Source organism: Acanthochromis polyacanthus, chromosome 21 (genome assembly GCF_021347895.1).
Source record: "Acanthochromis polyacanthus isolate Apoly-LR-REF ecotype Palm Island chromosome 21, KAUST_Apoly_ChrSc, whole genome shotgun sequence".
NCBI lineage: Eukaryota > Metazoa > Chordata > Actinopteri > Pomacentridae > Acanthochromis > Acanthochromis polyacanthus.
The window spans coordinates 8,887,615-8,913,335 of record NC_067133.1 but is presented as its reverse complement, the minus strand read 5'-3'; the positions used below and the strand labels follow the sequence as shown (position 1 = coordinate 8,913,335).

The window sequence follows — 25,721 nt, the reverse complement described above, 5'->3', positions numbered from 1 at the left end:
TTTTAAATGTTAAGAAAAACTTAAGGAATTTTTAGAATTTTCTTCCTGAAGATTTTGCAAATTTTTATAAATGTTGGGAATTTTTTTGCTGAATTTTTCGATTTTTTTCAGAGGAAGAAACAATATTTTTTGCCTGTAAATGAAGAAAACGGGAGGGCTTAAGATAAGCCCTAATAAGGGCTTATCTTCACACTTTGGCCAACTCAGGTTGTTTTTAAATGTGTTGCATGAATAAAAAAAAGTACCAAAGTTCGCAAATGCTAATATCACAACTGTTTTATTGGGTCGTGGCTGCATGGTGTATTTTTATTAACTGCAATTTTTAAACATGAACTCTTCGTCTTCACAAAATAATACAATCAGTGCGGCATCTCCTCCATGTCCAGAATGTTGCAGCCAGCTGATTCACAACTTTCTGTCCTGTTCTGATCCAGAACGGCTCGAGAGCTCATTAGCTGCTCCAGCGTTTGTTGAACCGGGCTGGAGCCTACCCGTCGTCTGATTGAGCTCTGGCTGCAGACCGAGCTGTGGCCTCTGGGGGGCGACAGAGAGCTGAATGCGGTGTGGCACTGAGCCAGACCTGTGGGAGTGACGAAGGAGTGGATGGGAGTCTGGTTCTGCTTGTAAGTTTGCTCAGAGCTCAGTGGTGGAAGGGTGGAGTTAACCGTGGAGCACAAGGGGCGGGAGCTGCTCATGGTATGGACAGGTGAGTTGAAAACCATCTGAGGAGCCTGACAGACCACCTGGAGGCCGCTGAAGGCCGAGCCAATGCCCAGCACTGGCGGGCCTCCCTGGGGGATGTAAGGGGAGGCCTGGAAGGGTCCACAGGGGCTCTGGATCCGGTGGGATGAGGTTCCTTCTCTGTCTGAGCAGCACAGGTGCAAACCGGACGACATGGGGCTGGTGGAGGTCAGCAGCGAGGAGCTTCTGCAGCCCCACGAGGTCCTGGCTGGGTGGCTGGTGGCGTCGTGGTGGGAGTGCAGCGCGGCGGAGATGTTCAACGGGACACGGGGCTGCCAGCTGCTGGAGGTGGTGACGCTGGGGTCGGGGGCCATCTGCAGGCCGTACGAATACGAAGAAACCGGGGAAGAGGAGTGCAGCATCGCCATGTGGGGCTGCAGGAAGTGCATGATGTCATGCAGCTCCTTAGCCAGGTTGGACACTTCATGGTTCAGGTTGTTCACCTGAGAAGAAACGGAAAAGGTGACGGTGGAAGCGTAGACAGTATGGATGTCATGAATCACAATTTGGAAAAAAAAAATCCTCCTGTCCCAAGACCCACTTTCATTAATGGTGGCTGTGGAGATTGTAAGCCAGTAGAAATATTTGGGCGTCATCTTGGATGACAAACTGACTTTTCAGTCCAACACGGACTATATTTGCAAAAAAGCCAACCAGAGACTGTTCTTTTTAAGGAAGCTGAGGGATTTTAATGTTGACAATTTGCTTTTAAAAATGTTTTATTCACATTTTATTGAATCGGTCCTATGTTTTGCAGTGATTTGTCGTCTCTGATTTGCTGTCAATTGTTATAGCACAGAATATGGACATTTCTAAAGATATTTGTGACATTTTTAGCTTGATATATAAAATACACTGAAAGATAGAACTGAATTAAAAACCTGCAGCTTCGAGCGTTTGTCTGATATTGGACCTCACCTCTTTGTTCAGTTTGCTGATGTTCTGTCTCACTTCTTCTGTCTCCAGAAGCAGGTTGGCATTAACCTGCAGCCGATCTGAAAGAGGATGGGAAAGAGAATAACAGCTGATTTAAGAGCGAATCTAACCTGGAATGGTCAGGAGTGTTCAGATCTGACATTTTCCTGTTTCTACTGAACCTTGCACAGTTTATCTTTACCCCTCTGAACCACAAAACCTGCTGGTGGATTTGAAATACATGTTATCTATCAAATATCAGTCAGAAACAGTAAAAACTAAAAAAAATCATTGCATTTTCAACTTTCTGGCAGTCCTTTAATGTGGCATGTTTGGCGTGCAGTTCCATCAGGAAAGATATGACAGTTCTAAGCTTGCTAATTTTTCAATCTTCTTGTGTCTTTGTGTCATTTATGCCAGTCATTTTTCATGTTTTTGTGTAATTTTTGTATCTTTTTGTGTCTGTGTCATTTTTGCCTGTTATTTTTTGCATCTTATGTACTTTGTTTTTTTTGTGTCATTTTTGTCTCTGTGCCATTCTAACTATGTCCTACTAACAAGACATTTCTCAATTCTCCATCTTCATAACTGTACTGTTTCCACAGAAGTCTTTATATTGTATTGATATATTTATATAGACATTTTTGAGTTTTCTCTACATTGTTTTGTGTAATTTTTATATCTTTGAGTCGTTGTGTCTATTTTGCCTATTATTTTGTGTCTTTGTGCTTCGCTTTTGCATTGTTCAATGTCATTTTTGTCCGTTTGTTCCATTATAAATGCATCTTTTTGTGTTTCTATATGACTTTTAAAAAATCGATTTGCATCTTGTGGTGTTATTGTTGCACAGTTCTCTCTCCTTCATGGTTGTTCTGTTGCCATAGTGGTGCAGGGCTTTAGATTGCAGTTAAAAATGAACCACAGTGAGAAAAGAATGGGACACAGACAAAAAAATGGCAAGAAACTCCCTGGAATTCAGTCTTGCGGAGAGACTTCACCTGTGACATTAGTCTTGGTCTCACTCTGCTCTACATTAAACTGAAATGTGTCACTGTTGTCCTCAATTCCATCCACGACCCTGAAAGTAAGACAAAAGAGAGTTACACAGTTTTAAATAGATACAAACAGGTTATTTTAATATTTTTGGATGCAGCAGGTAGAAAGTGTCACCTGGGGCTGAGGGTCAAAGGACTAACACAAGGTAAGGAAGGCATTAACAGCTTGGCAGGTCGATGGTCGGTGGTGATGCTCGGTAAAGGAGATGGAGAGAGTTCCTCTCCGATGAAAGTCTGAGGTGACGGGCTGCGACCTCGGCCTCCCTGGACAGGTGACCGACACAGGTGCAGGGCGCTGATGTGCCGGAGCTCCTCCCCCAGTAAGGTGCTGAGGTGAGGCTGGTGGACGGGGCTGTTCATCGCCTGCAGCAGAGGAACCCTCCTCTGCTGGGAGCTTTTCAGGTCATCATCTCGTTCTTCATCGCTGGCCTCGATGATGAAGGGCAGTTTCTGGTGTGACACTTGACCCTGAAGGGAGGAGAGTTGGAAAAACTTGGTGAAGCCAGTTGCAAAGTTTTCTCTATGTGCAATTTTTGGGGAAATATACCCAAAATATCCCCATGAAGATATTGATGGAACATACAGTGTCTATAAAAAGCATTCAGTGCACTTCGGAAGAACATATTCGATACAACAGGACATTTTTTTTTTACAAGAATTTACAAAAAAGACTCTGATGTCAAAGTGAAAACACAGTTTTGCCAAGTAATGTCAATTAGCTGAAAAAAAAGGTGACTGTAAGTCTTCACCACCTTCCAGTCAGTGTTAGGCAGATGCACCTTTGGCTGCAGTTCCAGCATTGATCCTGTTGGTCTCAATCAGTCTGAGCATCCGGACGCTGAAATTTTACGTCGTTCTTCTTTATAAACTGTTCAAACTCTGTCAGGTTCCACAAGTATCATGAGTGAACAGAACTTTTCAAGTCCAGACACTAATTCTCAGTTAGACTGAGGTCTGAACTCGGCCTCCAGAACTTTCACCTTGTTGTCTTCAAACCATTTTTGTGGAGCTTCAGCTGTTTGCTTCGACTCATTGTCTTGATGGAAAACAAATCTTCTCCAAGTCTCAGTTCTCTTCATACTGTATCAGGTTGTCCTCCAGGATTTCTTTAGACTTTGCCGCATTCATTTCATCCTCTACCTTTACAAGCCTTCCAGGACCTGCTGCTGAGGAACATCGTGATGCTGTCACCTCCATGCTTCATGTCATGATGCTGCCACCTCCATGCTTCATGTCATGATGCTGCCACCTCCATGCTTCACATCATGATGCTGCCGCCACTATGCTTCACAGTGGAGATAGTGTGTTTGTGATGATGTGCAATTTTGGGCATCTGTCAAACATAGCATCTAGTCTGATGGACAAAAAGCTCCATTTTGGTCTCATCAGACCAAAGAACCTTCTTCCAGTTGACTTCACAGTCTCCACATGTCTTCTGGTGAACTCTAGTCCAGATTTAATTTGAGCTTTTTTTCCAACAGAGTCTTTCTCTTTGACTCCCACTAAGCTTTGACTGGTGAAGAACAGACAGCTGTTGCATGAACAGTCTCTTTCTAGAAGTGTTCTTTAGTCTTCATGGTGTAGTTCTATCCAGTAGTTCTGATCCACCAGTGTCTGGACCTTCCAGATACTAGAGTCTTTATACTACAATCTTGAGACACAATCACTGACCTCAGATCATCTTTATTTCACTAACTATGGGACTTCTAGCACCAACTGGCTGCATCTGTGTTGAGTTACTCCCTTTAAAAGGGACTGAATACTTATTTTTTAATTAATGGGCATTAGATTGTAGAAATTAGTTTTTACTTTCGATAAATTAGCTGCGATATTCCACCACAGTTCAGTACATAAATCAGACTAATACCTTACTGAGGTAATTATCTTCACACATACCTGAGACATCTTCGGAGTCCACGGAAACCTGGTCACACTCTGCAAGTATGGAAGTCAGAATTAACAAGCGATTACACTCACAATGTGTATCTGGTGGTATGTCTGGTGTCTAGTACCGGTATGTTTCTGTTAATGAGCAGCAACAGCTACTGTTCTGTGCTGGAACTATAGTAGATTACATCATCCTGTTTACCTCGCTGCCTTCCCTCAGGTTGTAGGTGAGGTTGTGGTGGATGTCGGAGCTGAACCGGCTTCCATACTCTGGATAAAGGCCCAGAACCTCCCTCAGAGCCCGGACACTGATGTGCTGCAGGTCACAGTAGGTCAACGCCTTCACGTCAGCGTTGGTCTTTATCACCTGGTCCTGTTCTGGGAGGTCGGCTCCAATCAGGTCACCTTTACCTGCAGGAGTTAGTACACAAGCATAGGAGTTAGTGACTACAAGATAAAGAAACGAGGACGAGGTTGAGTGTTCGTCACTGACCCAGGATGGCCAGAACCATGCCGTCCTTCAGAACCTCCAAGGAACCCGAGCAGACGAAATAGTTGGAGTGCAGGGCGTCTCCGTGGCGGATCAGGAATTCTCCTGGAGCGCAGAAGGAGGTTTTGATGTGCAGCGACAGCGAGCGCAGACACCCCCTGCTGGCTCGCTCGAACACCGGCAGCTGCAGGATGTCTTTGTTCAGGTGCATGGCGATGTCGGCTCGCAGCTCGTCGGGGAAGTCATGCAGCAGCTGAGAGAGGATGAGGACAAAAATAGGAAGTCAACCAACGCCTGCCAGTCAAATGCAGACGCTGCACAGCAAAAAAAGAACACTGAACATTTTGCTGTTAATTTACAGATTTTTCTGGTTGTTAAATTACATGAAGCTAGTAAACTCACAGAAGAAGTAATAATGTTTGACCATTGAATTGCATAGTTTTTGCACAGATATTTGCTGTTATTTGAAGATAAATAAAAAAATACGTAGGCAAGCTTTTAAACTAATTTTACAGATTTGTCCAGTTTGTTTTCAGTTGCAGATGATATCTAATAAAATAACAGAAAAAACATTCATTTACATGTGAACCATTCAAAAAAAATCTAAATAACATCCACATGAAAAACTTGCAAAACAGTAATTATTATTTTACAGCTAAAATAAATCTGTATACTAAGGATTTAAAAATAATAAATAGCAAAATCACAAAGAGAAGTACTAGTTTACTATAACAAAAGCAAAAAACAAAAGCTCATTTTGTCCATATCAAAAATCTTTTTTTTTTGCTTTCTTTTTTTTTTTTTTTTTACAAATAGTAACATTTGACTGTTAAATTACATCATTCTACTCTATTTAAATTGGCCAAAATATGAATAATTTACAGATATTTGTTGCTACTTAAAGGAAAAATTACAGATTTTCCATGTTTTGTTTTTTAAATTACAGATATCAATTAGAAAAATTACAAATTACAAGCATGAATGTATGCCTTGGTGGTAAAAAGAAAGAAAACTTTACATAATACAACATAACAAATACAACAATTTGACAGATATTTCCTATTTTATACTTTTTTTTTAAACCACCATTTATTTATTGTTTTTGGCACAACTGCTGCCCGATTTTTTCACGATTTTTTTCTTTTTACAGTGTAAATTGCTCCAGGACGTACAAATGACCTCTTTTCTTTCTAAGTGGAGCTTTAATCTCATTGTTGTGATAATTCAGTTTGTCGTAGTGTTTCTCATAGCCAGCATTGATCGGTGTTTTGATGCATTTAACAACTTACAGACTCAGAATAGAACACAACAGAATAGAATATGCTTTATTGTCATTATACAGTGCATAACAAAATTGGAAGGCTTCTCCTCCTCTTCAGATATTCTTGTCAAATGTGGATAAAACCACGTTTAAAAGAACTTAATCCAGCTCTAAACGGGCTTTTCCTTTTAAATTCTTAGTAAATGTTTTAACTCTTGACACTTATTTAGAAGTATTTGACTTTAATGTGCTGCTACTGCAGGAAGTCTGGTTTCAGACGGTGTCATTCTCACATGATGTGCCAACCGCTCAGTAAAAACAGACTCGATGTGCTAAAACCAGCTTGTTCTCACAAACCGGTGTCTGTCTGCTGCCCTCAACGCTGAATTCATTATCTCTAGATGACGATGGTGAGGGTGCTAATGAGTATTCTCTCTATTTCAGCTCCAGCCTTTTTAATTACAGGGAACTTCTCCTACATCGGCTCTGGCATTGTTTCTGAAATTCTATTTGCAACAAAGTGCCGTCTACTTAAGGAAATGGAATAAGCCTCCAGAGAATCAGGAGGTGTCCCACATTTAATAACGTCATTTCTGAACCGAGACTGAAACGCCCGCACAGAACGTACTTTCTCTTCTTCCTGAGGACATTCACTGCAGCCCACGCAGTCTTCAGGTCATATACTTGTTGGTTATATCTTAAATAGTGACACAGTTTACCATCTTATTGGTGGAAATACAGTGCAACAGAAGTGAGAACACCTCTGTGTAACCTCATTTGAATGTGAAATGATTCAAAATCCTCATTTACAGGTGTTATTAATGGAAATCAAGGTTTCTGTGACGCTCAGCCTGTGGAAAAGACATTTCAGAACAACAATTTCTATGGACGACATTGAAGAAAAACTAACTTTTTTGGCACTAAACTACAAAATGAGAATTTGCAACAAAAAAAACAATTTACAATTTAAGTTTTAGTTCAGATGGAGTCCAGCATGTTTGGTGTAAACCTGGTCAAAATCGTTACCACAGTGAATGCATAGTCCTAACAGTGAAGCACAGAGGTGGAAGTGTGAGGATATGGCTCTACATGAGTGCAACAGGTGTTGAGAAGATGACAGTTCTAGATAAATATCTGTGGATTAACCAAAATCCTGGCTGACTAGATGACCCCCAGTTTTCAGAGAACTGAAGAAGAGAAACATTCCTGAATGAGAACCATCCCGAGAACAAAATCATAGAGAGGTTAAAAAAAAAATTGTGACAAGGACAAGTAGGTTGCCTGACTTGAATCAAACACTTTTATGGTATTTTAAACAGGAAGCTAGAGCAACACAATGCCTCCAGCACCTGGCTCGGACTACGGTCAGTCAATGCATAGTCCTGACAGTGAAGGACAGTGGGTAGTATTGAAGTACTGAAAAAGGTGCACTGGCTTCAGTTGTAAGAAGTTCTTATTGTAGGGCTTGTAATTTAACCCGTTGATGCACAACATGGGTCAAGAGACATTTTCCATTGAATATGGGCCACTTTTGACCCATGTTTTGCATCAAAGGGTTAATATAGTTAATCTTGCATAACAGCAAAAACACCCAGATGTCCTAGTTAGAAGTGATGCAACATAACCCCTGAATGAACTACGAGATCGCTGCTAACCGGCAATTTCTCACCCACCTCATTGGCGTTGATGCCGTTGTTGACTGACCAGGTTGCCTGAAAATACTCCAGCATCCTCTGCTTCAGCTGCTGAGGAAGCCGATGCACTCGGATGAAGTCTTTAAGATCCTTCATTCTGGTGTGGTACAACGACCGCCGCGAGTACATTCGCTGGATGATGGCGGTCACGTTACCGAAGACCACGGCGTGCATCAGGGCTGGAGGAGGCAGAAGGATCGATGCTGGGATGATCTCGAAACACTAATCTGATGACAAATTCAATGATTTCACCTCTGAACTCACCGCCCATGAGCATGATGCAGATGGAGAAGATCTTTTCGGCGTCGGTGTTGGCGCAGACATTGCCGAAGCCGACGCTGGTGAGGCTGCTGAGGGTGAAGTAGAGCGATGCGATGTAGGCGCTGGGCATGGATGGTCCACCCATGGTGCTGTTGATGTACGGAGTCTCCAGACGCTTCCCCAGTTCCTGAAGCCAACCTGGAGGAAGAAGTCGTATATTTATCCTGTGTAAGGTCTGAGGTGACTAAACTACTCTCAGAAAAATAATGGTTCTGAAGAAGGTTCTTCAAAACTTTTTGTTGGCATTAGTTGGTTTGGTGGCAGTAACAGTTTGAAATTGGAGCTGCAACTAGTGTTCATACTACACTCTTAACAAAAGCAAGGTGCTATCTGGAATCACAATGTTTTTTTAGTAAAGAACCATTTTTAGCTCCACAAAGAACCTTTGGGCAAGAGGCTCTTTAATTACCTTGAAGAATTGACAAAAACAAGACTCTTTCATGTCAAAGTGAAAACAGACTTCTACAAAGTAATGTCAGTTGATTAAAAGCATCAAATTCAATCAAAACAATTGCATAAATATTCTTCCTGTTTAAAGAAAAAAGTTATTCTATGGCATCACTACGAAGAAAAACCTGTTACCATCATAAATCTTTTTTTTAAAAAAAATTCCCCACAAAACAAGACTTAAGTAAATTTGCAAATTTATTATATTTTGGTCAGTATTACTTTACAAGTTCAATACTATGAATACATTTCTTTAATGAGTGACAATAATCACTAAAACAAGTCTTGTTTCTGCATTTTTCCACAGATTGATGCATTTTCCTGAGTGTAGAACAGTTTTCATTTTTTAGTTCAGTAGGTGACTCTGGACCTCCAACAAGTGATATAAAGGTCATCCTACTGGGTGATATAATACTGATTAAACGCATCAGTGCTGATTTGATGGAGCTGCTCTGTGATGTTCACTTCCTCTGGACTGGAGCTGAGGCTGAAGTAATGCCGAGGCGTTCAGGCGTGATCCGTGTTGTCACCATTTCCCTGCTGCTGAAAAAACAGACTGTAACGAGATTAAATAGTGTTTCAGCAGCGAAACTCACCGATGTCCCAGGTGATGGGGTCGCTGCTCTCTATTTCCTTGCGTCCGATGACGTACCAGACGCAGGCCATCCAGTGGGCCAGCAGGGCGAACACAGACATGAGCAGGGTCAGAACCACAGCGCTGTACTGGGAGTACCGGTCCAGTTTCTGCAGCAGACGCAGCAGGCGAAGCAGCCGGACCGTCTTCAGCAGGTGGACCAGAGATGTCTGGATGGAAAATACAACATACAGGAACACTTTAGACTTTTTACTTATATGTAGGTTTATTCCACTCATACAGATTTTTTGTAATATATTCATCTGACCTGTTAGAAAATGTAATTTTACAGAATTAATCCTTTTTTTTTTTTTTTTTACAGATTTTCTCAGTATTTTTGATTTACCCTAAAACAGAGGATGATTTTACATGTCTTAAGTAAAACAGCAACATGAAGGTTTAAATGACCAAAAAAATGTTTATTTTCCTTTTTTTTTTTTACATCAGATAAGTTGAGATATACATTCACTGTAATTTCACAAAATCTTTTTATATTAAACAGATGAAAGTGTCAAATTCAAGTTTGGCATTCTAAACATATTTCAAAAACTTTTGAATTGTTTGTTAAATGAAACATCGTTTTTCTACGACAAAGGTGTTCAAAGAATGTGCTGTCAGCAGTGTATATTATCTGTAAGTATTGGTAATTGTTGTCCAATTATTATTATTATTATCATCATCATTATTATTGGTAATTTCAGTGTGTTTACACATGGAAATATCCTTCATTAAAAATTCAAAAGCATAAAAGCATAACCATAATGTGATTTTATGTACACTCATGGCTTGAAAATTACAACTATTTAAAATTACTGTATTTCTATCACTGGGTTATATTCTGTTATTTGACAGTATTTTCGTCTCCGGTCTCTGGAGGAATTAAACAGTCACTTAAGTCTTACAGTTAGAGGCTGGAAAGTATAAAACAAAGGGATGTATTAAACTTCCAGAAAAATAAAACAACAATCTCACCACGGTGATGTTGAAGGCATAGAGAAGGTCGAAGGGCAGCGCTGCGATCAGATCCACAAAGAACCAGGTGGTGCAATAATGGAGGTAGATGGATCGAGCGTCGTAGACCACCTGACCGGACTGACTGACGTAGGTGGTCCGGAAGTTCAGGATAATATCTGGAAGGAACCACAGAATTTAAAAATATATTAAAAGAAAGTGTAAGTATAAGCTCAGTTAAGTTAGATGAGTTACGTAACGGTACGCTAAGCTAAGTTAGATAAGTTAAGCTAAATTAGATTGATTAAGTTACGGTAAACTAAGCTAAGTCAGAATAAGACAACCCAAGTTAAGTTAGATAAATTAAGTTATAATAGGCTAAGCTAAGCTAGATTAAGTTAAGATGATAAACTAAGTTAAGTTAGATAAGATAAGTTAAGCTAAGTTAGATTAGTTAAGACAGATCTAGAAAGTTAAGATAGACTAAGTTAAGCCAAGGCGGAACAAGACAGGCCAAGTCAGATATGTTACGTAATGTAAGCTAAGCTAAGTTAAATTAAGTTAATGTAGAATTAGATCAACTAAGTTAAGCTAAGCTAGATTCATTAAGTAACGGTCAACTAAGCTAAGTTAAAGCAGAATAAGACGAGCTGAGTTAGATAAATCAAGTTGTATTAGGGTAAGCTAAGCTAAATTAAAATAGAATTCAATAAACTAAGTTAAGTTAGATAAGTTAAGCTAGACTAAGTTAAGCCACGGTGGAATAAGATAAGTCAGATATGTTAAGTAACGGTAAGCTAAGTTAAATTAAGTTAATGTAGAATTAGATCAACTAAGTTAAGTTAGATAAGTTAAGACAAATTATGCCAAGTTAGACTAGTAAAGTTATGAGAAACTAAGCTAAGTTAAGATACAATAAGATAAGCTACATTTAGTTAAATAAGATAAAGTAAGTTAAGATGAATCAAATTAACTAAAAATTATGTAAAGGTAGCTTAAGTGAATGAATTAAGCTAAGTTACATAAGGTAACTTAAGTTAGATAAATTCAGTTAGATTAGATAATAAAGATTAGATTAAATTAAGATGACTACATTTGGATAAGTTAAATTAAGGTAATTCAGACAAGTTAAATAATAATAGAATAAGTACAATAAGTGAAGATACATTTTTAAAAAATTATGGAAAGTCAAGTCAAGTTAATCCTGAAGGAAATTCTTTTGCAAGATACTGTTCAGAAAACAAAATGAAATTAATAAAATTCAGAGGCCAGGTACTTTACTTTGGAAGAAACATTATAAAACAGCTGAGTAGTTGATAGAAAATGAAATAAAACATGCACAGTAAAAACATTTTTACATCAAGAAACGACTAATAAAAATCTGAAAATGCTAAAAAAAATAATGTTCTAGCATTAATTAATCTATGAATAACAAAGGGGAAAAATAAATAATTGTAAATGGTGAGATGATGTCAGTCATTTATTTATTGTTTTACTTTAGAGTCTGCCAGTCTTTAGTTATTTATGAAAACAGCTCCACTCACCATCAGAAAAAGCATAACTGAAATGGAAAAGCAGTATTCCTTCACTGCATTAATGATCCCCTCCAGTAGATTTGACTTCATGTGTTTTTGTGCACTGAAAATCTAAGCTCTCCTCCTGCAGGAGCACTGAATGTAGGTTGAATTTCAATGATTCATGGACAGGAATGTTACTTTTACCATAAAAAAGAGCAGCATGTGTTTGCAGGTGAGCTAATTTTGTGTCACCGTCTGTCCTCAGACAAACTTGTTGAGAGGCATGAAGTCGGCGAGCGCTGCGACAGATGTGCGATCACACTTCTGTTGGAAAAAAAACTGGGACGAAGTGAGAGAAATCTAATTATGATTCATAACCTGGGGCAACAGAGACACCCTGAGTGGGCGAGAAAAGGTAGGAGGGAGCCATGGGTTAGCCATTGCCAGGGAAACAACAGCTGCACAAATATAGCTGCTACTTCATTTAAACTTAACATTGTTGTCTTTTCATAACGTTGCTCGATGTGCTTCGACATCAAAGGTCAGCTGGTGTGCAATCAGCATCGAGGATGTTAGTTTAAAATTACAGAGCTGCAGGCCTCCAATTATCTTGGTGAAAACGTTAGATAACAGCCTCCTACTGTCGGCGGAAAGATGCTTATCTGCTTGTTTAATTTGGTGTCGAGGTTGGGAAGCTACATCACTCAAAATACGCCCCCGACTACAACAATCACATGACAATATTCAGCACAACAGATTACAACCCTGAGCAATACCATTTACATATCACTTCTATGTTGAACGGAAGGTATTTATCTTATGTAAGATGAAGAATTTACAGTTTAGATTTACTAGATTAACCCTCGTGTTGTCCTGCGGGACAACCCGCTTTACCCGTTTTAAAGTTTGGAAATGTTGGGGGAAAACAATATTTTCACAGTAAACTTCTGACTTCCACATTTTCAACATTTCTGGGAAATCTTTGAACATTTTTTGGTGGAAAAAAAGAAATTTTAAAAATGTTTCTTCAGGGCATTCACGAAAAACATCAACCAAAATGCAGCGAATTTCACTGGATTTTGGTTGATTTTTTTGTGAATGTTCTTAAATAAAATATTAGAAGTTTTACTGGCACATATGTAATCATTTTAGATATTTTTTGGAAGATTTTTACTCATTTTTTGAAAATATTTATAAGAATTTTCTTGCCGCATTTGGAGGATTTTTTTTCAAATAAAACTTAAAGGAAACTTTAAAGGAATTACTGGAATTTTCTTCCTGAAGGTTTTGGAAATTTTCAGAAATTTGGGGAATTTTGAGATTTTTTTCAGACAAGGAAACAATATTTTTTGGTGCCCATAAATGAGGACAACAGAAGGGTTAAGAGATGTTCTGCCGTTTTTCAGTTGTTCTTTGCTGGAGGTTTTGTTGTTCTACTTTTCTCTTAAGAATTCTGTGCTTCACTGTCAGGACTATAGACTTGCCGCGCTAGACCCAGATCTGAAGACACAAGGGTCTAGGAACTCTCGACAGGGAGGGAGGCGGGCTAAAAGGTTGTCTATCAAATCACTCTGCAGCAATTGGGTAGGTATACAACCAATCAGCGCAACGAATAGGCTGACGTAGTTCCTAGAGCACCAGAAATCAGAGGATGTGGTAGTTCGGTGAAGCCTTATTTATACAGTCAATGGGTGAAGCTCAAGTATATTACAGACATGTTAACAGAAAGATTATTCAGAGTCGGTGCTAATGGAGCTCAGCGACTGTTGTCGACCCTGGCAGAGAATTAAATTCGTTGCCATGGGTTGTCTAGCGTGGCTAGGCTAGTTGTTTCCGGTTGTTTCTGTCAGAATTGTCACGCCTCTGTCGTCACTTAGTTACACCCGCCTTCTGACTCTACACTTCATGGTGATTTGTCGGCCAGTTTTAGAAGCATCCAACCTCGAGGCTTACCGAGGGTAGCTAGACCCACCCTGGCAGAGAATTAAATTCGTTGCCGTGGGTTGTCTACCGCGGCTAGGCTAGCAGGACTATGCATTCACCATGGTAGTCCTGGCCAGGTTCACACCAATTCATACCTTTGAAGTGTCACAGTCAGACTTTCCAGCTCATTGCAGTTTTCCATGTGGAACCATCATTCAGGCATGCAGATAAACAGAGCTGATAGGTCAAAAAAAACTAAGACAGCTCAGGTCTTTACAGCTCATTTTGTCACAGAAACTCTCTAGATTGTGAAAGTAATTCACTGTCTGTGACAATATTTTAAGGAGAACGACATCTGCAGCTCTTATTATTGGTACTATGGCTCCTTCTGTACCTCCTGATTACTGGTGATGCTGGTTCCATTTTTAGTTAATCTTTCACATTTTGAATTCCAATGGCAGCTCTTTTCCATGTGAAGACATGCTTGCAGGCTTACAAGTAGACACAGCCCATGAAATTGAGAAGGTTCTTGTGTATACAGTTCATTTTATGACTGTAATCGTGTAGTTAGACTGACTCATTGTGGATCTTCCTTTTCCAACTTTGCAAAGTCTCACAATCAGATTTTTAAATTCCAATGGCAATTCTTCTCCATGTAGAGCCTCAAAGTGCTTCACTGTCAGGGTTATGCATTCACTGCACACTTCTGTTGCTCACATAGCAAATTTTATAACAATGCTCATGCAGTTAAACGAACTGGAAATCACAGGTGTACTCAGTTTCAGCATATTCTTTGTTATGCATTTGGTTTTCATTGTTCATAAGAGGAAATACTCGACTATTTAACTTGTAAATAAGCAGTAGTAGTAATAGTTGTTGAATCATTTAACGTGGATACAGAGGAAGTTGTATAGTGCTGCAAAAATCTTACTAAAGAGGTTAGATTAAAGCCTCATATTCTCTGATGAAAGATGTTTACCTGCTTTTCAATTTGGTTTCAAGGCTATACAGCCACGGAAAACAACGACGTCTTTATTAAACCACTTACCGAGTATAAAGAGCATCTCCACTGCTATGTCGCTGCCAATGGTGCTTCTGCTGACGAGCGAGCGGCGGTCATCGGCCTCATCGTGGCTGACGAAGCAGACGTTGTAAGGCACCACGACGGCGACGTAGAAGGTCGCCAGCAGGATCAGCCAATCCCACAAGGCCTTGGAGACGCTGTAGTGCAGCAGAATGAAACGTGACTTCTTCACGGCCGCCACCTTGTACTCGGGAAGGGACGGTTTCTGGAACACACTCTGAAAACATCACATGGACTCAAATCTCTCATGTACTCGGTGACGTCCTGCTTTTAGAACAGTCGACACACTTGGGGAGAGCTAAAGAGTTGCACATTTTACGTGTTTTTTCCCCCATAACAAACAGCTTTAAATCAAGAGTTTTATATTTGTCACATGCAGTATGAGGAGGGAAATGCAACGAGACTGCAAAAACAACAAGACTTGACGAGAAAAATCTGGTTTAAAAATAGAAAATGTCAGAAATAGTTTGAAGTAAATTGGCTTCAGTGTAACTCTACAAAAAAACGCTACAGTTCTTTTGTTGACTGCTAAAAAAAAACATCAAATTAACATGCTAGCGAGGTTAAAAACGTGATTTTCACTGGAGCATCTGCAGACCCTGACAAACACTGAGTACTTGGATATTTGAAACCAGTTTTCTACACAAATTTTTGTACCTTTGTGTTATTTAAACTTGTTATTCTTGCATCTTTTGTGCAGTTTTTACATCTTTTTGCATTTTCTTCTGTCTTTGTGTCATTTTCAGACATTACTTTTGCATCTTTTTGTGTCTTTGCATCATTTTTGTGTGTAAATTTTGCATCTTTTGTGTCTTTTTGTTTAATTCTTGCATCTTTTTTTTGCAATTTCTGTGTCCGTGTCATTTTCATCCATTACTTTTGGCATCGGTTTCTGTTTTTGCATAAATTTTGTGTGTCATTATTGCATCTTTTGTGTAGCTTTTGCATTTTCTTGTGTCTTCATGTCTTTCTCAGCCATTACTTTTGCATCTTTTGTGTACTATTTGCATCTTTATGCAATTTCTTGTGTCTTTGTGTCGTTTTCAGCCATTGCTTTTGCCACTTTTTGTATCTTTGCATCATTTTTGTGTGTAATTTTTGCATCTTTTGTGTCTTTTTGTGCAGTTTATGCACCTTTTTGCATCTCCTTGTGCCTCTGTGTCATTTTCTTTTTCCTTCTTTTTATGTCATGTTTAGTTCTTTCTGTCATTCTGTCACAGAGGACATTTCTGAAATCTCTCTCTCCTTCTTTATGGTTGTTCTGTTTCCATACAGATGCAGGACTTCATATTGCAGTGAAAAATGAGCCACAGTGAAGAAAAATGAAACAGAAACAAGAAAATGTCCAGAAACTGTTAAATTTCAGAGGGTTAAACTGCCCTCGGCAGTAAATGTCAAAAAAGTTGAGCTATTAAGAGTGTAAAAGCTTTTATTTTAAGGATTATTAATAGTAATACTCATGCATATTTGGCTGAATGATCTAGATCAAGTTTTTAATGTACAATAAGATGTAAAATGAGCAAAAAAAAAAGAGTACCATGACTGAGTATTTCCAGGTTGAGTTACATCTATGGTAAAACAGGATGGGATTATTCTGTTCAACAGAGCTGCAACTTTAAAGCACAGACATGAGTATTTTGGGGTTAAATGAACAACTGTAGAAGGCTTGCTCTCACATCGGTCAGTTTCTTCTTCCCTCTCTTGGTAAACAGGCTGTTCAGGTGATGCAGAATCGTCCTGCCTCTTTCTTGAGCTTGAGAAAAGTGCAATTGGTTGATTTTTCTGCTGTGGTGAGCAGCTTCAGACGCACCTGAGAGCAAAATCATTATATTTACTAAATAACATCAAATACAAATCACATTTAAATTTTGAGTTTGAAACCGCCGGGCCTCACCTTCTCCTGGAGCGTAGTGGTGACTCTTCCCATAAGAGTCCGTGACGTCTTTGAAGGACAGCAGGAACAGAACCACCTCGCCTTTCTCATTTTTAATCGGGACGATATCCAGGAGGCACCAGAAGGGATTCCCTGGTTTTAAAAGAGAGAAAAGCGTTTTCAGATCAGGTTCCGGACCAGATGTTTGACGTAGCAGCAGACGCTCACCGTTCTTGCGGTAGAAGCAGACCTCCCCCTGGTACTCTTGCTGCCCCTCCAGAGCTTTGTCCACCTGTTGGACCACGCTGTCGCCGGTCTCGGCTCCGTGCAGGAAGCTGCAGGTGCAGGTTTTCTGCATCACCTCGGTCCGGACGAAGCCGGTCAGCTCGCAGAACCCGTCCGAGCAGTAGACGATGGGGTAACCATAGCGACCCTGAGCGTTTCCCAGCAGGAAGTTGCTGTCTGAGAGGAAAATGAAAGGAAGTGAAGCTGAAAGACTGATTGATGCCTCCTGAGTTATTCCCTTGAAGATCAAGCAAATCTGGAAAAATATCTCCTCAGAATCAGCTGATTCTTTATCTACGACAACTTTAGGATGCTTAATGAAGAAAAGTTTATCCTTCATACTGTGAATATTTTCATAGTTACATAAGGCGTAGAGGTGGAACATTAATGGACTTTTTCCATCATTTCTGAGCCTCAGAACTTCAACAGATGAAGTTGGTTGTAGATAGAGGTGGTAGATTTGATTTTGAAGTGCTTTTGGACCTGGTTTTAGAATGTTTCAAACTTTCTTTTGTAGTGACCCCAGGCTTGGTTTTGGGTTGTTTTGAACTGCTTATGGATTTGATTTTGGACTGCTTTTAGGCTGGTTTAAGGTTGGTTTGGGACTGCACTGGGACTGGTTTTGGTATGCTTTTGGAATGTATTTTGGGACTGGTTTGAGGATGATTTTAAACTACGTTGTGGACTGGTTTCAGACTAATTTTGAACTGGTTTTGGACTTGAGTTTAGACTAGTTTTGAGTCAGGTTAGGGCTGATTTTAGATTTGGATTTGTTTTACACTAGGTTGTACATTTTTGCACTAGGTTTTGGACTAGTTTTGGAGTCGTGGTTTGTGACTGCTTTTTGACTTAATTTCTGGACTATTTTCAGGCTTGGTTTTGGACTGGTTTTTACTTAGGTTTTGTACTTTGAGGGCATGTAACGGTGAAAATATTCACAGTATGAACGTAAGATGTTGCACGGCTTCATTAAACGCAAAGTTGTTGTCCATAAAAACATCAGTGGAGTCTGATTCATCTTTCTTGGCTCCAACATTGCATGCATTTTGACAAGCTGGAATAAAGCCGCCTCCCTCGTTTATTCAGCTGCCTGAGTGATTTTAAAGGATAAATCCTGTGTCCTCTCAGCTCTATTGTGAAGAGAAACCAGCAGCACACGTCTTTTCTTTCCTAATGTGTGGCTGCTTTCAGTCAGTTAGCTGTTCAATACCTGGACAAATAAACCGAGTCCATTGAACGCTTCGTCATTCATTCATTCGCTCTTTGAACGTTTGAATGTGAGCAAATTAAATTTAAAAGATTGTTTGCAGGGAAAACTCTCTCACGATGATGCCGAGCGGCTGGTTTCTAACGAGGCTTTGAGTTTGAGGCAGCAGAGTAAACACAGCAATGAGACCAGCTTCTATTCAGAGCGAACGTTCTCCTGATTGGCTTTAAACGAGTTTTCAACCCAGATTTAATTAGTGGGCGTTAACGAAGCGCTTGCTGCACGAGAAGAAGAATAAAAGGTGTGCGATTAGTGATGTGTGGATACTTTCTACCTGACATGTGTGTCTTCAGTTTAATCTCACATGAAGCTAAATTAGGATCCATTCCACACTCGTGTTGCCATGGCGATGTGTGCAGCAGAAAAATAAAACATATGGTAATGCTTCCACTCGCTTCTCCGGGGTTACCAAGACACTGTGGCCTCTGAAAACACAGATAGCGGAGGAAGGACTCAGAGCATCTTTCCTGGTTCTGGTTCTGGTTCTGGTTCTTAAGGTTGAAGGTCTTCCAGTAGCTGGTGGTTCAGAGTCACAAGTTCTGTCTGTATTGAAGCCAAACTGTCAGATTTCTGTCTAAACGGTTCTGATTCATGATTAAAGTGTCATCTTGGTGAATCCCTCCATCAGCCTGTTTCCATGGATTCAGTTTATTCTGTTAGAGAAACAAAGAACCCAGCGAACAGGAAACGTTGTAGACTGGTTTTAGGGTTGAGCCAAGTTTTAGACTTGGTTTCAGACTTAGTTTTAGATTTTAGGATGGGTTTTAAATGTTACTTTGGACTTGTCTCAGACCTGACATTGGACTTGTTGTTGGACTGGTTTTAGGTTTGTTTGGGACTGGTTTTGTACAGGTTTCAGGTTTGCTTTAGACTTGGTTTTAGAGTTGGTTTTTGGACTGGTATTGTGTTTGTTTGGAACTGATTTTCTTCTCAGTTTTGGACTTCCTGGAATGGGGTTGGACTGGGCTTGCCCTGTTTTAGTACTTTGTTACAGACCTGGTTTTTACAATTGTTTTGAACTGGTTTCAGATGTGATGGCTTTGGACTGGTTATAAACTTGGTTGTGGGCTGTTTTCAGCTGTGATTTTGGACTGGTTTTAGACTTAGTTTTAGGCTTTAGTTTTAGTTTTGTTTTGGAGTGGTTTTGTACCTACTGTTAGACTTTGGTTTTGGACTGCTGTCAGAAGTCGTTTTGCACTCAGTTTCAGACAGTTTTTGATAGAAAGCACTTTGAGGTGCACTTTCCACATGAACTGTTCTATGCAAATTAAGTTGTCACAATTATTATTGTTGTTGCAAAAAATGCACATGGAAGCATTATGAAGGTAGAAAATCTGAACGTGTAGAATAAAGAGATTTTGATAAAATATTACAATTTGAAGCTCAGGTTTGTTTTTTTTGTCCCGATGGATCTGCACAAGTAGTGAGGAAAGCTGAACATTTTGATGATTCTTTTGGTTTTTACAATTTCAGGCTCTGATAATTGGTACAATTTTGTAATTTTATAAAGAAAACCTGCCTTCCAAACCCCAGGCAGGTTATTGAGGTCATTGATTTCCTACATTCTGCAGCCCTGACCTCAGACACTGCTGATTATTCTGCCCCTCATTCATTTCAGTGAATCTCTCTGCTCTCGTAGAGGCTCGTATGGACGACACCTTCGTTTCTTTTCACCAGCAAGTCTTCAGAAGGCGCCGTTACACAGAAATCCCTTCAGACATTCGGTCGGCCCTTTCACCTCCCACTCAGCCGCTCAGTCGGTCGCCCACCCACACATCTGAATGCGTCCTGCAGCATTTGTGTCTGTGTGTATGGAAGCAGCTCAGAAAACAGGATCATTTGTGAGGTTGTAGCTCAGCGTGACCCAAACAGTCGCCTTCATCTGTGAAGAGAAAGTCTAGAAGCTGCTGAAGCTCTGCAGCGAATCAGAAACGCGAGCGGACGAAACAAGACGACAAGAAGAAACCGCTGCTGTCTGAAATCCTCGAATAGTTTACTTTCAATATTTGCAATCCATTAATAATATGTAATTTTTTAAAAATTTCCATTTCATATGCAATATTTATTTTTTATTTCAATATTTGAAAAAGTGTAAGCTTTTAATTTAAAGTTTAATATTTTTTCTTAATGTGTAATATTTTAATTTCATGTGCAACATTTAATTTTTTATTTCAATATTTCAAATTCATGTACAATATGTTAACTTTACATGCAGTATTTTGACTTTATGTGCTTCTGTATTCATTTGATTTGCAGTTTGTCAATAGAATGCGCAATATTTGTATCTTGTGTGCAATAATTCAACTTTCTGCATGTTTTCAATTGAATGTATTATATATCATTACCATGAGCAATATCACTTCTTACTTTTCCATTCTAGTCTTATTTCAGTTTTTTATTCTCAGCAATGTGTCAAACTTCTATCTTATTGCTTTTGTTTTGGTCGTACATTTATGCTCAAGAATCTTTATATTTTTTTATTTTCAGGTGCAACAATTCAGGTTCATGTGCAACGACTCTATGGAGTCACAGGAGTGCCACATTAAAATATAAATAAATAAAAAATTGTGGAAATATAAAGAGAAATAAATAAATAAATGTTGAAATATAAAGAGAAATAAATAAATAAATAAATGTGGAAATATAAAGACAAATAAATAAATAAATAAAGGAAAATTTTGGCTTTGCTTTTACCTTTTCTGTTTTTTCCTTTTATTTATTTATTTCTCTTTATATTCCCACATTTATTGATTGATTTAGTTCTCGTTATATTTCCACATTTATTTATTTATTTGTATTTTGATGTGGCACTCCTATGGAGTCACAGGAGTACCAAATCAAAATATAAATAAATAAATGTGGAAATATAAAAATAAATAAATAAATAAATGTGGAAATATAAAGAGAAATGAATAAATAAATAAATGTGGAAATATAAAGAGAAATAAGTAAATAAATATATAAATTTGGAAATACAAAGAGAAATAAATAAATAAATAAATAAAAAGGAAAATTTTATCTTTGCTTTTACCTTTTCTGTTTTTTCCTTTTATTTATTTATTTATTTATTTCTCTTTATATTTCCACATTTATTTATTTATTTGTTTATTTATTTCTCTTTATATTTCCACATTTATTTATTTATTTCTCTTTATATTTCCACATTTATTTATTTATTTATTTATTTATTTCTCTCTATATTTTCACATTTATTTATTTATTTATTTATATTTTTATTTGGCACTCCTGTGACTCCATACTGTGACTCCATACAACTCAATCCAATGTGCAGAATTTTTAATCACTAACATGTGCAACAATTCAGTTTTATTTGCAAGAATGCCATGAATTTTATGCCAGTTAATTCAGCTTCATGTGTAATATTTAGATTTTACATGCAATATTAACATTTTAAATCAATTAATCTGATAATATTTCATCATGTGAACTTTGTCATTCTTATGAGCAACGTTTTAACTTTATGTTTAATATTTCAAAATCGTGTAGTATTAGTTTACAGTCTCAGAATTACTGCATGTGTTACTTCTTACATTTTTATTTTAGTCTTATTTGACCTCATTTGCTTTTGTTTTCAATAATCTTTATAGTTTCTTTTCTTTTTTTAAAGACTGCATTTATTCTCATGTCATTTTGTGTCATCTGGCACAAGAATTTAACAAAATACCATCTTATCTTTAAAAAATCCCCTCAAATATAACAAATCAAGCTTAAAAATGGAGAGACAGAAATAAATATGGAAGGTAATTAGGAGTTTGTCTTTGTGGGAAACCTGCAGCTGCATAAATAATCGATCTCCAGATTGGAAAAACAACAAAACAAAACACATGAATATTACAAATATGCAGCTGATGTGTTTTTGTAAGGCATTCTGATGGAATTTCCTGCAAAATGAAATGCTGAAAGCGAGCAGAACTTGCAGAGAGTTTGATTACGGTTTGTTTTCTTTAATATTTGTTGGTGTAATTCTGCAACTGCTGCACATTTTGCACAGAATAAATAAGAAAATCCTTCATTTATTCCCACTGGAGGGAAACGTGCAGTGCAAAAATGGAGCAAAAACCAAGATAAACTAGAAATACTCAGAAATAGAGCTGATATCGTGCAGATTCTTCCATGAGTAGAAAACTAACCGAGCAACACTGAGCTGATGTGTTTCCAGCAGCAACAGAAATCCTGATTTTCTGTCCTGTGAGGAACGTCTGAAGGAAATATTAAGGTCAGAAACAGACCAGCCTCCTTTGTAACGTTCTGTTTCTGCAGCAAAATTAGAATCGTGAATCTTTTCAAGCTGAAAAGAAAGATGTTAAATAGATGCAGATAGAGCTATTTTTCTGCTAGATTTCTAATTTAGACCTTCATTTTGCTGTCCAAGGGTTTAATTTAGTCCTTTTTTGCCTGTTTGAAAGAAAATCCTCGACTGCACAATGTGTGAGTCTCAGCTCAGCTCAACCAGCGTCGACATATTCTGCAGCAGCTATCGGAGTTTATCGAGTTTGAACTGGGTTAGAGGAACACTGCAGGGCTGTAATGGAGGATCAGCGTCCTTCTGACTGACTCTAAACTATTCACAGGGACAAATTTTAATTGGTTTTAAGAAGAGGGAGAAAAAAAACGCAGCTGGAAGTAAAGAAACGACACAAAAATCAACAAGTGTCAGGATGTTTAAAGTAGACTAATAAAAATAAATGAAAAAGGGTGAAAAACAGGAAGCAAAAAATATCTTAACTGTTAAAAATGTTTAAAAACTGTGAAAATAAGAACAAATACCTGAAAAATTACACTATTTTTAGCCAATTAAAAATAGTCAAACAACTAATTGGTATTTCTAAAAAATACAGATTTTTAATGAAAACTTTATATATACTTTTTTTAGCCAAGATGTAAATTAGTTTTTAAAAATTATTTAACAAAACAGCTAAAAACCATAAATTCACATTTTTCAACTTTAATGTATTTTTTTGCATTTGTATTTTTTAAATTAACAATATTATTATAATATATAAATGTTTGTTTTAAAAAGAAAAAAATATTAGTAATAAATTAGCATTTTTCTCTGTGAATTCACTAGATATTTTCTGTAATTTAACAAAAATAAAAATATCAGCTAAAAATATCATTTTCAAGTTTTCAACTTTAATATAATAATTTTTCTTTCTAAAAACAATGGCAAAAATATGAAATTAACAACATTATTTGTGGATTTAATATAAGTAAAGAACATACTACTATTTATTTAAGATTACAAATTTTGGGTTTTTTTTGCATTTTTGTTAAATGTAGATTAATATTTTGTTTTGGTGATTTTGCTTGATATTTTCTGTAATTAAAAAAATGGAGGGAAAGTGTAAAATTTCATATTTAAAGAATTATTTTCCATTTTTTCAGTCCTGAATTTATATAATTTTGCTTTGAAATAACAGAAAATGTCTGTAAATTAAGAATATGTTTTCTGATTTTAATATAGTACAAATGGTGCCATATTTTTAGGAGAAATTTGCAAAATACCAGTTAAATATATATATACACATATATATATATATTTTCTTACAATATGTGTAAAATAACTAATTTCAGATACAGATGCAGTAAAAAAAAAAAAGAAAATCTGCAGTCAAATGTTGTAAAAGCAGAAAAAATATTTTTAAAATAGAGATTTTTTAAGGTTATTTCCAGTTATGACCTGAGTTTTAGGGTTAACATGTAAATTAATGCTCTTTTCTGTGATTTTATTTATTTTAATATTTATTATTTGTAACTCAACAAAATAAGGGAAATCTTTAACATAATAGTTTTAAGATTTAAAAAAATCTTAATGTGCTTAATTTTTCTTTTAAATAACAGCAAATACGTATAAATTTACAATAAAAGTGTCACTTTACATTAAAAATATTTTTTTCCTTGGATATGGACATTATTTATAGTTTTTGACCTTTATTTAAGTTTTTTTTTACTGAATATTCCAAGCAATTGAGCAAAACAAGTAAAATTTGTAAAATATGAGTAAATTTATGTTTAAAAAACCCCCAACTCCAAACAGTTAAACATTCATTTTTAAAGTCCAGTCTCTCCTGTTGATCCTAAACGACGTTTTGAGTAAAACCTGAATCTTTTTACTCACGAGTTCCGTCGAAGTGGTTTGCGATGGAGTCCAGGAAGGTGTTCTGTGGCGCCAGGAGACCTTTCATCACCGGCATCTTCTCTGAATGAACAAAAGCCGCTCGAGTTCCTCAGGAAGAAGCTCACAAAGAAGCACGACGGAGCTGCATCTTTCAGGTTCCTCTGCAGCCTCCGAGTCTCTGAGGAAAGTCTGATCGCTGCAACTCGTCTCTGTGAATCCTGCCTCTCTCCTCCCTCCTCTTCGCTCTGAACCGTCCCCCTTTTTTAGTCCACGTCTCCTGCTGCCTCGCACAAGTTAGCAGAAATACAATGGATTCTCTTCTCTTCAGGAAACCAGTGATGCTGAGATGCTGGGAAGTTTTTCTTTTCATTAAACCTTCTGCAGAGATCAGAGGTCAAGGTGATGAAATAATGAACCGGATTGCTCCTGTGTGGCTTTTTCAGCGTCACAGGAGAACGTCAGCTCAAGAAAACTGACGATTCAACTGGAGAAAATTCACGAACTCAGATTCCATCTTCTCCTTTATCCTGAATCTGCAAAATTAGTCCATATTTAAACAGTATTTTTTACTCAGTTGTATTAGAAACTAAACAGACTGTCCACAGATATTGGTGTTTTTGTGCTCGAACTGGCCAAACCTGCTCCATCAGTTATGAAACTTTTACATTGTTGTGACCAATTATTTAATATTAAAGTGTTCTGCGTGTTTAGATTTTACTCTGCCAAGGAAAGTGGTGGAGTTATGTGACGATCAGTGTACGTTTGTTGATCTGTCTGTTTGAAGTTGTTTTGTGTCTTTTTTTTGGTCATCTTGCACCACTTTCTTGTCCTTCTGCGTCTCGTTTTGGTTGTTTTGCGTTGCGTTTTTCTCCTATTGTATGATTTTCCAGGCCTCTTCAGAACAGTTTGTCTCTTTTCCAGTCGTTTTATCTGGTCTTTGTCCTTTTTTGTGTTCCTTCTGTCATTTTGTGTTTGTTTTATTACTCCGCCAAGGAATGCGGCGGAGTTGTCTGTCTGTCTGTCTCTTAGCAACATTACTCAAAAACGGAAAGACAGATTTGGACGAAATTTTAAGGGAAGGTCAGAAATGACACAAGGACCAAGTGATTAGATTTCGGCAGTGACATCTTATCGTCTGGATCTGGAAGACTGGAACGACGGAGCAGTCTTGGCGGAGGACTGCACTCTCTACGTACTTTTCTAGTTTTCCCAGAGATCACTCATTTGTGTGGTTTCA

The 25,721-nt window shown here is 37.8% G+C and overlaps 1 protein-coding gene across 1 annotated transcript; it reads right to left on the bottom strand.

The window, feature by feature from the left end:
* Positions 1-261: 261 nt before the first annotated feature.
* kcnh4a (potassium voltage-gated channel, subfamily H (eag-related), member 4a) lies at positions 262-24,754 on the bottom strand. The gene is made up of 16 exons (XM_022209042.2): positions 24,485-24,754; positions 17,022-17,255; positions 16,815-16,946; positions 16,597-16,730; positions 14,885-15,137; positions 10,418-10,575; positions 9,408-9,615; positions 8,308-8,502; positions 8,023-8,222; positions 5,092-5,341; positions 4,801-5,009; positions 4,608-4,646; positions 2,827-3,179; positions 2,655-2,734; positions 1,660-1,736; positions 262-1,184 (listed from the first exon to the last, which is right to left on the bottom strand). The coding sequence occupies exons 1-16, from the start codon at positions 24,558-24,560 to the stop codon at positions 360-362; spliced, it is 3,423 nt and encodes a 1,140-aa protein (XP_022064734.1). The 5' UTR covers positions 24,561-24,754; the 3' UTR covers positions 262-359.
* Positions 24,755-25,721: the final 967 nt, after the last annotated feature.

Coding starts and splice junctions, on each gene's coding strand:
- kcnh4a (XM_022209042.2), bottom strand. CDS start 24,560: ATGCCGGTGATGAAAGGTCTCCTGGCGCCACAGAACACCTTCCTGGAC. Junction 5,342..8,022: donor ACGGCATCAACGCCAATGAG/GTGGGTGAGAAA, acceptor ATCCTCTCTCAG/CTGCTGCATGACTTCCCCGA. Junction 1,737..2,654: donor GACCAAGACTAATGTCACAG/GTGAAGTCTCTC, acceptor ATCCTCTTTCAG/ATCGGCTGCAGGTTAATGCC.